This window comes from Corythoichthys intestinalis, chromosome 15, assembly GCF_030265065.1.
Source record: "Corythoichthys intestinalis isolate RoL2023-P3 chromosome 15, ASM3026506v1, whole genome shotgun sequence".
NCBI classification, from domain to species: domain Eukaryota; kingdom Metazoa; phylum Chordata; class Actinopteri; order Syngnathiformes; family Syngnathidae; genus Corythoichthys; species Corythoichthys intestinalis.
Window position 1 is genome coordinate 50,359,939 of NC_080409.1, and position 14,359 is coordinate 50,374,297.

Consider the following 14,359-nt stretch of genomic DNA (forward strand, 5'->3'; position numbering starts at 1 on the left):
AATTTTTAATCATTTGACACCCCTAAATGAAACATAAGCGGATTTTAAGGGGGGGCCAGGGGGCCAATGCCCCCCCAGGTGGCCGAAAAGTGTCATTGCATATAATTGACTTTCCTATATATGATTTTAAAATTCAGAATTTTCCGGTAAAATATTGTCTATATAAGTTGTAAAAGCAACGAAACTAGGGCTGTCAAAATTATCGCGTTAACTGGCGATAATTAATTTTTAAAATTAATCACGTTAAAATATTTGACGAAATTAACGCACAAATGCCACAGACTAAAATGACGGCACAGTGAAATGTGTACTTGTTATGTTTTTCGGAGTTTTGTTGCCATCTGCTGGCGCTTGGGTGCGACTGATTTTATAGGCTTCAGCACCCATTAGCATTGTGTAAGTAATTATTGACATCAACAATGGCGGGCTACCAGGTTATTTTTTGATTGAAAATTTTACAAATTTTATTAAAACGAAAACATGAAGAGCGGTTTTAATATGAAATTTCTATAACTTGTACTAACATTTATCTTTTAAGAACTACAAGTCTTTCTATCCATGGATCGCTTTAACATAAAGTTAATAATGGTAATGCCATCTTGTTGATTTATTGTTGTAATAAAAATAACGGTAAAATATTGTCTATAAAAGTTGTAAAGCAATAAAACGAACAATACAAATGAATGCAATGAACAAAAAAATTACCGTATTGGCCCGAATATAAGACGGTGTTTTATGCTTTGAAATAAGACTGAAAAAGTGGGGGTCGTCTGATATTCGCGGTCTAAACATTATACCCATTCACGACGCTAGATGGCGCCAGATATCATTGACGCGAATGCTGAACTTGAGGAGTAATGTTCTGTCATGACAGATCTCAGCTACTCTCAAGTTTAACCAGTTTGCATTATTTTATTGCAATGTTTTTCCTTATTCAGATTTGTTTCAAGACTACAGTTACAGTTAGACCTCACTTTGATGGTTATTGCAGTTCTTGCACTTTTGTTGTTTTATCACAATAGATTGGTTTTACATTTCAAAAACCAGAATTCATTCATTTACGAATGTGATTGCACTTTAGTTTACATATATATTTAAAGGTTCAGATATTAAGATTTGAATGAGGCAAATTAACGTGCTTTTTCTCTCAAATATACTATTGCTATAATCATTTGTTTCAGATGTACTGTAATTATTTTCTGTATAAAAATTAATTTGGTGCTCAAAAAGTCTTTTTTCAAACTTGAGTCTTTCTGGCAGTGCAGGATTTGAGTCCCTGATGGTGCATTGTGTTACTGATAGGAGCCTTTGTTGCTGTGGTCCCAGCTCTCTGTAGGTCATTCACTAGGACCCCCCGTGTGGTTCTGGGATTTTGGCTCCCCGTTCTTGTTATCATTTTGACGCCACGGGGTGAGGAGGGAGTTGAAAGTCCATGTTGCCCAACGACAGCCCCAAAACATCACTGCTCTAGAGATCAGCATGGAGGAATGGGCCAAAATACCAGCAACAGTGTGTGAAAAGCTTGTGAAGAGTTACAGAAAACGTTTGGCCTCCGTTATTTCCAACAAAGGGTACAAAACAAAGTATTGAGATGAAATTTTGGTATAGACCAAATACTTATTTTCCACCATGATTTGCAAATAAATTCTTTAAAAATCAAACAATGTGATTTTCTGGGGTTTCTTTCCAAATTCTGTCTCTCATGGTTGAGGTTTTACCATGTTGACAATAACAGGCCTCTCTCATATTTTCAAGTGGGAGAACTTGCACAATTAGTTGTTGACTAAATACTTATTTGCCCCACTGTACAACGTTCGATTCAAACCTTTGTTTTCAAAACTACTCAAGAAACATTTTAAAGTGCAAGTCCCTTTGTTAAAAAAATGGGAAGGTTATCAAGAATGGGTCCGCTTTTGAGGGACACTGGAGCACCCATAAACTCAAACTAAAGTATAGTAATATAAAAGTAATTGAGAAAAACAATGAAAAATCTGAGCTATCCAAAGAACGATCCACATCTGAGGCATCCTTGACTGCCCCAAGACTCTAACCAAAGTACTCTCATGGAATTCTGATGTGTTATTTCATTTCACATATTTTTTCCCCATGTCAGTTCATGTTCATGTCAGTGTCCCTCTTAAGCTGACCCGTTCTTGGATAGCTCCCAGTTTTACTTTTTAAGAAAGGGACTTGCACTTTGAAGCCACTGTGCTGTAGTCCCATAATGCAAACTGTGATTCAAATAAGAGACGGCTAGCTTGACTTCGTTGTTCCTTGTGGAGGCTGGCCTGACTGCAGTAGTTTTGTAGGTTAGCAAGTTCACACAGTTTAATTTTATGCAAACTCTGATGCAGGTCGGACTTTCAGTAGGAAAATTTGTGGTGTTTCCCCCACCTCCGCAACATTAATGTCTTTTTACTAGGGCTGTCAAACGATTAAAATTTTTAATTCAGTTAATTACAGCTTAAAAATTAATTAATTGTAATTAATCGCAATTAATCGCAATTCAAACCATCTATAAAATATGCCATATTTTTCTGTAAATTATTGTTGGAATGGAAAGATAAGACACAAGATGGATATATATACATTCAAAATACAGTACATAAGGACTATTTGTTTATTATAACAATAAATCAACAAGATGGCATTAACATTCTGTTAAAGCGATTCATGGATAGAAAGACTTGTAGTTCTTAAAAGAATAATGTTAGTACAAGTTATAGAAATTTTATATTAAAACCCCTCTTAATGTTTTCCTTTTAATAAAATTTGGAAAATTTTCAATCAAAAAATAAACTGGTAGCCCGCCATTGTTGATGTCAATAATTACTTACACAATGCTCATGGGTGCTGAAGCCTATAAAATCAGTCGCACCCAAGCGCCAGCAGAGGGCGGCAAGACTCCATAAAACACAATCAAAAAGCAGTTCACTGTACTGTCATTTAAATCTGTCTGAGCAGGGGGAGTGCGTTAATTGCGTCAAATATTTTAATGTGATTAATTAAAAAAAATAATTAACGCCCGTTAACGCAATAATTTTGACAACCCTACTTTTTACATTACTTAAAGTGGCTGCTGCTGGCTGAAAAAGGTGGCATGTTGGATTTCTGTCAGGGCTGTGCGAGTGTGCGTTTGTGTGGCGGGGGGGGGGATATCCAAGTCTTTACAAAGACTTGTGAGTACACCTTCCACTTTGCAACCGTGACTTTACATAGTTGGTGAATTTAATTTCTGCATATGTACTGTTAACAAACACACAATACAATTAGCCTGACTTGATCTGCCTACTAAAGGGAAGTTAAACTACTTAAATTTTGCAAACACCAGGATACTTTTCTTACAGAGAAAAGCTCACTCCTTTTAATTAATGAATTTGGTTGACAGTCAACACCGATTAGATGACCATTTTCAGCATTGTTGTTATTGTCAGAATAGGAGATCGCTTCCCTCTGCCTAGCAGGTGACAATCATGCGGCACGTCATGGTTTGCCCTCCCTTCATATTTGAGACCCGTCAGTCAAACTGGGAAAATGCATAAGTGTAGTTACATTATTCATGGGTACATTCCATTTATACGGTGCAAGCTACCATAGCCTCATTGCTTTTAGCTGCACTTAATGGAATGGAGCCCTCACTAACGTGACTGTGCAAAATATCTAATGGGAAAAGTTTCATTATTGTTGATCACTTATGAGCCCCATGATGGAGAAAAAAAAGCCATAAGGTTGGTATATACAGTGCCCTCCATAATTATTGGCACCCCTGAAAAAGATGTGTTTTTTAGCTTCTAATATATATATTTCTTAAATTCAAATAATATGGGACCTTAATGGAAAAAAGAGAAAAATCCAACCTGAAATACAAGTGCATTCATTCAGTGGGGAAAAAATCCCACATAAAGAAAAAAATTATTTGACATCAAATAATGTGTGTCACAATTATTAGCACCCCTGGTGTTAATACTTTGTACAACCCACTTTTGCCAACAAAACAAGGTCTGGGGACTGAGATGGCCATGGGAGGAGCTTGATTTTGTGTCTGGTGAAAAAGCCAAAAGTTTTCATATATTTAATATATTTTCCCTTTTAAACTTTTTTTTTTTTCCAATTTTTCTTTGTTTGGATCGATTATCATCTCAAGTATTGGGGGAAAATGCGACAGTAATGGAAAAAATAAAATTAACAGATAGTTATGATGTATATATCCGGGACTTTTTTTACAGACACCAATTTTTTCATTGTGACGTACGGTAATTTGTTTAGAAGTTTAAAATATGCGAGTGAATATCTTTTTAAAGTCTTTTATTTCAAACGAAATATGAGAGATCAATTAACAATTCTAAGTTAAAAATGACATTTCGAATAATATGATTACCTTTTTATGGCTAAGTTGAAAAAAAAAAAAAGCGGTTGCGTCTGTAAACAGGGGTTTCCAGGGTAAACAGACAAATTAAAAATAGTTTGGGAGCTTATTGGGCCATGAATTTATAGAGACATATTGTTCTATCAAACACAACAGTTCTTTTGGCTTAAAATACAGCAGTTTATATTAGGGCTGTCAAAATTATTGCATTAACGGGGGGTAATTAATTTTGTTAAAAAATTAATTACCACTCGTTAGGGCTGTCAAAATTATCGCGTTAAGATATATAGATATACATAATATATCGGGGACGCTACTTCGCGGTTTTTCACTTATCGCGGCAGGTTCTGGTCCCCATTCACCATGAAAAACGAGGGCTCACTGTAAAGTTTATGAGACTTAAAAACGACTGGAGACAAATGGCGTACGAGACTCCGACATAGTCGAAATCACGCAAGTCGAGTACATCGCAACCTGGGGACTACCTGTACAATATATTGATGTTGAACATCAACAGAATTGAGAAAGGGAAAACCATGTTAAAAATGCTTATTTTTATTGCACACAAAACATGTTCATATATAATGTACATCTACATATTTTCAAATCCAAGAGCATAAGAAAATTGCTACAGACTATACAAGATTTGAATCATTTAACCCCCTTACACAATCCTAAAACAGGATGTTAATATTGTTTACAGCCAAGTCCGACAAGTGTTCAGTTTCAGTGTGCACTGAATTGTTTTGATCAACAATGCCAGATTATGAAAGGATATGACAATGGACACCTGGAAGGCTGGGAAAAAGTCAATATTGATTGTTCTGGTTGGAGTCCAACAGCAGCACTTGGCACCGAACATCCTGGAACGAAACCTAAGCTCATCCAGATCTCTTCATACTCGCAATCATGAGTGTCATTTCACTCCCATAGTACTCTAATATGAAGAAATTTATAAATGTGACGAGGATACCTTGATTCGTTTAACATATTATTGCCAAGCATCTGTCGTAAGTACTTGAAATCGGAGTGTTTGCTTGAATTGAATTATTCCAAGAAGTACAAAATATCTCCAAACGCTAATAGAACTCATATGCACAAATGATTTAATGTAACAAGACCATTATACAAAACTACAGGACGTTGAGTAAAGTAATTGCTTGATATGAAAAACAGAACATCAAGGCTACTTTGTTCAGACCGTTATCGCTGCGTAATTTCATGTATAATACAAACAGTGAAGAGAGATTCCCAAACATGATTTAGGTCAGCGGCACTGATGAGTCAAACAAGTTAAGGCCGCTGGGGTGTGAAGAAGTGTTTCTTGAAACAAAATTGCATTCTGGCTCACTGATTGCTTTTTCTTTTCTCATCTCTCGCTTTCTCTCACTTGAACATGGCATTGAAGGCTCGTCCGATAATAAGGCGGCGGATTTCACTTGTACCCGCGCCGATTTCATACAGTTTTGCATCCCGTAGGTAGCGTCCCACGGGGTAGTCGTTGATGTAGCCATTACCTCCTGGTGATAAAAAAACAAAGTGACGCCGATACTAGTTAAAAAAGTAATTGAGCTCAAAACGTTGAGCTTAAAGCTACCACAAGATGGCAGCAAAGCACTTGTTTTCCTATCAGACAATCCCTAAGCTCCTCCTCTCACTTAAACATAGTTACTTTGCTATTACAGCAAAACAGGTAGTGTATTTTCTTATTTTTTTCCCTTTGCCTTTTATTTTTTTCATTTACAGTGCTGGCCGAAAATATTGGCACCCCTGCAATTCTGTCAGATAATGCTCGATTTCTCCCAGAAAATCATTGCAATTACAAATGCTTTGGTAGTAATATTTTCATTTATTTTGCTTGCAATGAAAAAAAACAAAAAAAAAAAAAAAAAAGAATGGAAAAAAAATTAAATCATTATCATTTTACACAAAACTCTACTGAGCCCCCCGGGTGCCAGGGTAGAAAAAAAAAATCATAGCTAATCTGTACCCACAGTTTAGTAATCTGTGAGCACAGATTACTAATCTGTACCCAGAGTTTAGTAATCTGTGGGTACAGTTTACTAAACTGTACCCATAAACTGGACCCAATCCTCCGATCACGTCATTTTCAAAGTATCGGAATCGGGAAAAAAATATCGGGCATGCCTTTTTTTAAATACAAATACATTTTTTTAATCAAATCGTTTTCTAATTGTATTTAACGTTACAGACATAATATGTTACACTCATCCAGAGTCTTTAGTTTTGGCTTAAGGTAGGGTTATCAAATTTATCCCGATAATGGCGGTAATTAATGTATCACGTTAAAATATTTAACGCAATTAATGCATGCGCTGCTCGACCCCCCCACGCATTGTCGCGCTCAATCTGTAATGGCACCGTTTTACCTAAACAGAGAGATAAAAGGCAGCGTAAAATGAGTAGAGTGAATTTTGGCAGCCTTTGGAGCCCTTTTTTTAATTGGCTAAAGCCTTACAATCCCTCTCCTTATGATTAGAAATACCATGGGAAGCAATGTGGGAAAGCAAGGTAGTAATTGATCTTTTTCTTAACACTTTATGTTATTTCCCAACGCAGAGAAGATATATCAATTGGTAGCACTACGCACAGTCATGGTTCCACTTCCCGTCATGCATTTGGGCATGGCTACAGTATCATTTACTGAAAGCTAAAAAAATACCCTAGATGGCAATATTTAGTCACAATATACAAAGTCAAAAGTCTTTCTATCTGTGGATCCCTCTCACAGAAAGAATGTTAATAATGTAAATGCCATCTTGAGGATTTATTGTCATAATAAACAAATACAGTACTTATGTACTGTATGTTGAATGTATATATTCGTCCGAGTTTTATTGATTTTTTTCTTAATGCATTGCCAAAATGTATTTGCATGGGAAAAATTATCGGGAATGATTGGAATTGAATCGGGAGCAAAAAAAAAGCAATCGGATCGGGAAATATCGGGATCGGCAGATACTCAAACTAAAACGATCGAGAGCACAAAAAACGACCGGAACAACCCTAATGATTGCTCTTTACCTAAAAAAAAAAAAAAAAATGTTTTATTCGATTACTCGATAGAATTTTCAGTCGATTACTCGATTACTAAAATATTCTATAACTGCAGCCCTAATAAATATAATTAATTACCTTCGTTTTATGGCTGGGGTGAAACAAAAGCGGTTGCGCGACGTCTGTAAACGGGGGTTTCCGGGGTAAAACGGACAAATTAAAAATAGTTCGGGGGCTTCATGCGCCATGAATCTGCTATGGCAGCATATAGACATATTGGCCTATCAAACACAACAGTTGTTTTGTCTTAAAATACAGCAGTTTCTTTTAAAGAGGAGTGCAAGAGCAGAAACTGCTTTTTCAGTCTTGTCTGTGTTTTCTGCCATATACATTTTAATGTAGTTCTTATAGTTTGCCTACATTTTATTCATTTGATTGTACACTGTCTGAGCTGCTGCAATGCCTAAATTTCCCCTATGAGGGATTAATAAAGTCTTATCTTATCCACGATCTGAACAACTTTATTAACCTGCATACACCTATCCTGAATCTATCCTTGCTCAGTTTGGGTGAGAAGTATGGTTTACCCTGAAATGGTCCCCATCCAAACAAGGATTAAAAAAAAAAATCCTTGTTTAATTATACTGCAATATTTACAACCCACTTGACAACAGTCCATTAGGTCAGGAAAAATAGAGGAGCACTGTCGGAATTCATTGAAAACCTCTGCTAAATGCAACAACTTGTCTCACATTTAAAAAAACACAAGCTTACCTTGATGCGATGAGGGTTAAATCAATTAAACGCAAACTGAATTGATCAACAGATCTTGCCCATCTCTTGCTGACACAAGATCGGGAACGTACATGGTTGTTAGCACTGTGCATTTTAGCTAAATGTCACAGCGTAATCGCACATTTATTAAAGGGAAGCGCTATCGTTTAAGTTCTAGTGAAGCCCCATTGTATTTCTTTGAAACGACAACTTAAATGTCAGCTGTGAAATGTCACGTTCGCTTTTCCCCTTGCTTTCATTTATTACTTGCGTGAAGAGACATACCTTAACGCCCTCCTACTCAAGTTTGTGCTGCTTTCATGTGCACAATGTATCTATTGATTAGGGCTGCAGCTATTGATTATTTTAGTAGTCGATTAATCGATGAACTAGTTAGTTTGAATAATCGAGTAATCTAATAAGGAACAGAAAAAATTAAAATACCTGAGCGCAGCCTCAAACGGTATAAAAAAATAAATGAGGACCTAAGTACAACAAAAGAACAACTAGCTAACTTACATAGCAAAAGTCCACTAGCTTAAATGCAATTTTTTTTTTTTTTTTTTTTTTTTTTTTTTTTTTAACAATGGCTCAGACACATATTCCCCCCCAAAAAACGCTGAATATACCTATAAACTAGGGTTGTTCCGATCATGTTTTTTTTGCTCCCGATCCGATCCTGATCGTTTTAGTTTGATTATCTGCCGATCCTGATATTTCCCGATCCGATTGCTTTTTTTTTTATTTGCTCCCGATTCAATTCCAATCATTCCCGATAATTTTTCCCGATCATATACATTTTGGCAATGCATTAAGAAAAACATGAATAAAACCCGGACGAATATATACATTCAACATACAGTACATAAGTACTGTATTTGTTTATTATGACAATAAATCTTCAAGATGGCATTTACATTATTAACATTCTAGGGCTGCAGCTATCGAATATTTTAGTAATCGAGTAATCGACTGAAAATTCTATCGATTAATCGAGTAATCGGATAAAACAAATATATTTTTAGGTGAAGAGCAATTATAGATATACATGAGAAAACAAGACATTTTATCATTTTCAGTCAATCAATGTCTTTATTTTTGATGTATATTGTTGAAAACAGCCAACAATTGCATCTCAGATGTAACTAGAATTTTAAAAAATGACTAATTCACTGCTTTCACTCAAAAAACCTTTAGATCTTATTTTTATATATATATATATATATATATATATATATATATATATATAAACACACCTAAAAATGCCTTTACGCTTGATAACACACATCACTTAAAAGTTAGGATTTTTTCCTACGTTTTCCAATTAAATTTCTATTTGTGTCAAGCCATTTTTAAGTTCTAGTTAAGTTTTAAGTTAGTCTAAACTGTAAGTCCTGATAGGATTTAAGTTTTTGCACTGTTCAGAATAAATGTATGATACAGGCTGTATTGGAGCACATCAGGGACTAGTGCTACTTGGTGTTTTATCCAGCAATGATTACTGAGCTAAAATTGATAGTTAGCATTGTTGAGTTTTTATTTGACATGCTCATCACTCCACAACGCTATGTTATGTTATAGCCTGTATGTAAGACACGTTAGCCACGCATCGAAAGCGCTCTTAATTAATTGAAACCTAGCCCTCCGCAGTGCTAACGTAAGGTGAGCTAGTAGTGACAGTAACGTTAATCTTATACAGTATATTAGCGTTTAGCGCTCTTTATTAGCGCTTAGCGCTCTACTGCTTTAAGATGGCGGCTGTTTGCTAACGCTGCCCAGACGCGGCCTAGTCTGTCATTGCGCATCTAGTTCAACATACATGTGATCTCTATGAGACTCACTGGACGCCACCTGCAACTAACGTAGCATGAGCGGGCTAGTATTTAGCAACGTCGGCGTCGTTTGTAGCGGTTGTCGGCTGCAGTAAGTTTTTTTTTTTTGCTTCTTCCTCTACGCACGTGACATCAGCGCGTTGTCCCGCATTAAAAGTAGTCCGAGCAAAACGTGATGCTTAGAGCTGTCAAAATAAACGATTACTCGAGGTGAATAAAATTACTCGGATCAGTTTTTAAACTCGAGTTACTCGAGTTGCTCGAGTATTCGTTTCAGCTCTATAACATTCTTTCTGTGAGAGGGATCCACAGATGGAAAGACTTGTAATTCTTAAAGGATACATGTGACTTTGTATATTGTGACTAAATATTGCCATCTAGTGTATTTGTTGAGCTTTCAGTAAATGATACTGTAGCCATTTAACTGTTGTGCCCAAATGCATGATGGGAAGTGCACCCATGACTGTGTGTAGTGGTATCAATTGATATATCTTCCCTGCGTTGGGAATTAACATAGGGTGCTAAGAAAAAGATCAATTACTACCTTAATTTTAATCTTTTTTTTTCCTAATCGAATTACTCGAGTTAATCGATTAATCATTGCAGCACTACTATTAATACTGTTTTTTTTTTTTTTCTCCAATGTATTCTATTGCAGTAACCCTTTTTACAGGCTGTCAAGTCACCACTAAGGTTGTTGTTGTTCTTGTGGACATCAACTTTGAAGTCCTACTCTTTGATCATTTGTGACCAGATCATGTTGGAACTTGGAAGGTACAGTGGGGAGAACAAGTATTTGATACACTGCCGATTTTGCTGGTTTTCCTACTTGCAAGCCATGTAGAGGTCTGTAATTTGTATCATAAGTTCTCTTCAACTGCGAGGGACGGAATCTAATACAAAAATCCAGAAAATCACATTGTATAATTTTAAATAATAAATTTGTATTTAACTGCATGAATAAGTATTTGATACGTTACCAACTAATAAATATTTCGGCTCTTAGTTCTTTTTTAAGAACCCCGCCGGTTCTCCACTCATTACCGGAAGTAACTGCACCAGTTTGAACTTGTTACCTGTTCACATGCTCAAACAAACAAACTCCAACCTCTCCACAATGGCCAAGACCAAAGAGCTGTGTAAGGACATCAGGGATAAAATAATACACCTGCACAAGGCTGGGATGGGCTACAGGAAAATAAGCAAGCAGCTTGGTGAAATGGTAACAAGTGTTGAAGCGATTATTCGAAAATGGAAGAAGTTCAAGTTGACGGTCAATCTGCCTCGTTCTGGGGCTCCATGCAAGATCTCACCTCGTGGGGCATCACTGATCATGAGGAAGGTGAGGGATCAGCCCAGAACTATACGGCAGGACCTGGTCAATGACCTGAAGAGAGCTGGAATCACACTCGAAGAAAACCATCATAAACACTTTACGCCATGATGGATTCAAATCCTACAGCGCACGCAAGGTCCCGCTGCTGAAACCAGTGCATGTCCAGACACGTCTGAAGTTTGCCACTGACCATCTGGATGATCCAGAGGAGCAGTGGGAGAAGGTCATGTGGTCGGATGAGACCAAAATTGAACTTTTTGGTCTAAACACGGCTCGTCGTGTTTGGAAGAAAAAGAAGGATGAGTACAACTCCAAGAACACCATGCCAACCGTGAAACATGGAGGAGGAAACATCATTTTTTGGGGCTGCTTCTCTGCCAAGGGTACAGGACGACTGCACCGTATTGAGGGGAGGATGGATGGGGCTATGTATCACCAGATCTTGGCTGACAACCTCCTTCCTTCAGTGAGAGCCCTGAAGATGGGTCGCGGCTGGGTCTTCCAGCATGACAACGACCCAAAGCGCACCGCCAAGGCAACTAAAGAGTGGCTCCGTAAGAAGCATCTTAAGGTCCTGGAGTGGCCTAGCCAGTCACCAGATCTGAACCCGATAGAAAATCTATGGAGGGAGCTGAAAGTCCGTGTTGCCCGGCAGCAGCCCCGAAAACTGAAGGCTCTGGAGAAGATCTGCATGGAGGAGTGGGCCAAAATCCCTGCTGCAGTGTGTGCAAACCTTGTCAAGGACTACAGGAAACGTTTGGTATCTGTAATAGCAAACAAAGGTTTCTGTACCAAATATTAAGTTTGATTTTTGTGACGTATCAAATACTTATTTCATGCAATTAAATACAAATTTATTATTTAAAAATCAGACAACGTGATTTTCAGTTTTTTTGTATTAGATTCCGTCCCTCACAGTTGAAGAGAACTTATGATACAAATTACATACCTCTACATGCTTTGCAAGTGGGAAAACCAGCAAAATCGGCAGTGTATCCAATACTTGTTCTCCCCACTGTATGTAGTGAGGGTCAGTATCTGTCGATCCTTGGAACCCAATTTGTGATTTTTTTTCGGATCAGTGCTGATTAATGATAATAATTGTGGACTTATTGTGCCCGGAGGTTAACCGGATGGCATTGATTTTCTTTTGAATAGCACTTAACCCCTTGATTGTTAATTATAAAGCAGTAGTCTTATGACTCACCCAAACATTGAATTCCGTCCAGCGCGACCTGGGTAGCATTCTCAGCGCAGTACAGAATGACTCCGGCACAGTCCTGCAGTAGCAACAGAAAACGACAACTGTCAGTTGTTTAAAGGAGGAATTAGCAAGAAAAAAGCTACATGGAATGAATGTCAAAAACTAAACAGGCTGGAAAAAATTATGATTGCCACCTTGAATCTCTGGAAAAACATTTAAAATTCAGCTAAACATTTCAGCCCTTATCAGTCAACACCCAATAGACAAAAGCTATGATGCCATTTTTCAAAATTCGGTTTTTCCATGCTACGTTCAGAATTATTTATGTCAAACAAACAGGTTTCTGTACACTTTTGGATATATTGTCCCACTACTAATGCATACTGGGTAAAAAGAATAGTCCAATGCTATTCAAAAGAGTAATGAAACTGGATTACAGTACTTTGTTGAAGTATACAAATATACATTTAGTGGAGAGGCTGACCATAGCACTGAAGTGTCCTTTGTCGCAGGCCCGGGCCACATTGTACAAATATTGCCGACTGCAGCTCAACCTGGTGTACATGTCAGCCATCTTGCCTTGCATTAGCTGTTAAAAACAAGCATTGGATTTCACTTCACTGATTGACAAATTCTCACTGGCTCTCTAACTTATAACATATAAGTCGCACCTGAGTATAAGTCGCATTTTTGGGGGAAATTTACTTGATAAAATCCAACACATAGAACAGATATGTAATCTTGAATGGCAATTTAAAAATGAAAATACAATAGAGAACAAAATGCTGAATAAGTGTACAGTATGATAATTAAAGATGTCCCGATCGATCAGCATCGATTGGGTCCGATCGATCAGCATCGATCGGGTCCGATCACGTCATTTTCAAAGTATCGGAATCGGCTAAAAAATATCGGACATGCCTTTTTTTAATATATATATATATATTTTAATTAAATCGTTTTCGTTACAGACAAAATGTCTTATACTCATCCAGAGTCTTTAGTTTTGGCTTAAAGTAGGGCTTTCAAATTTATTGCGTTAACGGTGGTAATTAATTTTTTTTTTTAAATTAATCATGTTAAAATATTTATTGCAATTAACGCATGCGCTGCATGACCCACTCACGCACTGTCGCGTCCAATCTATAATGGCGCCGTTTTACCTACTGTATATATATAGATCTATAAGGCAGCGTAAAATGAGTAGAGTGAATTTTGGCAGTCTTTGGAGCCTTTTTTTTAAATGGCTAAAGCCTTACAATCCCTCTCACACCAGTTAGAAATATCGTGGGAAGCAATGTGGGGAAGAAAGGTAATAGTTGATCTTCTTCTTAACACCCTATGTTATTTCCCAACGCAGAGAAGATATATGAATTGGTGCCACTACGCACAGTCATGGTTGCACTTCCCATCATGCATTTGGGCAGAACAGTTTAATGGCTACAGTATCATTTACTGAAAGCTCAACAAATACACTAGATGGCAATATTTAGTCACAATATACAAAGTCACATTTATCCTTTAAGAATTACAAGTCTTTCTATCCGTGGATCCCTCTCACAGAAAGAATGTTAATAATGTAAATGCCATCTTAAGGATTTATTGTCATAATAAACAAATACAGTAGTTATGTACTGTATGTTGAATTAATATATTCGAGTTTTCTTAATGCATTGCCAAAATGTATATGATCGGGAAAAATTATCGGGAATAATTGGAATCGAATCGGGAGCAAAAAAAAAAAAAAAAAGCAATCGGATCGGGAAATATCGTGATCGGCAGATACTCAAACTAAAACGATCGGGAGCAAAAAAACATGATCGGAACAA

At 37.0% G+C, this 14,359-nt stretch overlaps 1 protein-coding gene across 1 annotated transcript in view; it reads right to left on the minus strand.

Moving 5' to 3' along the window:
* Nucleotides 1-4,898: 4,898 nt before the first annotated feature.
* ivd (isovaleryl-CoA dehydrogenase) overlaps nt 4,899-14,359 on the minus strand; it is a 63,281-nt gene continuing 53,820 nt past the window's right edge. The window contains exons 12-14 of the mRNA XM_057859282.1: nt 13,015-13,119; nt 12,534-12,606; nt 4,899-5,886 (exon numbers count right to left, since the gene is read on the minus strand). Of these exons, the coding sequence (XP_057715265.1) occupies nt 5,753-5,886; nt 12,534-12,606; nt 13,015-13,119 (312 nt within the window). The 3' untranslated portion in view covers nt 4,899-5,752. The remainder of the gene's footprint in view (nt 5,887-12,533; nt 12,607-13,014; nt 13,120-14,359) is intronic.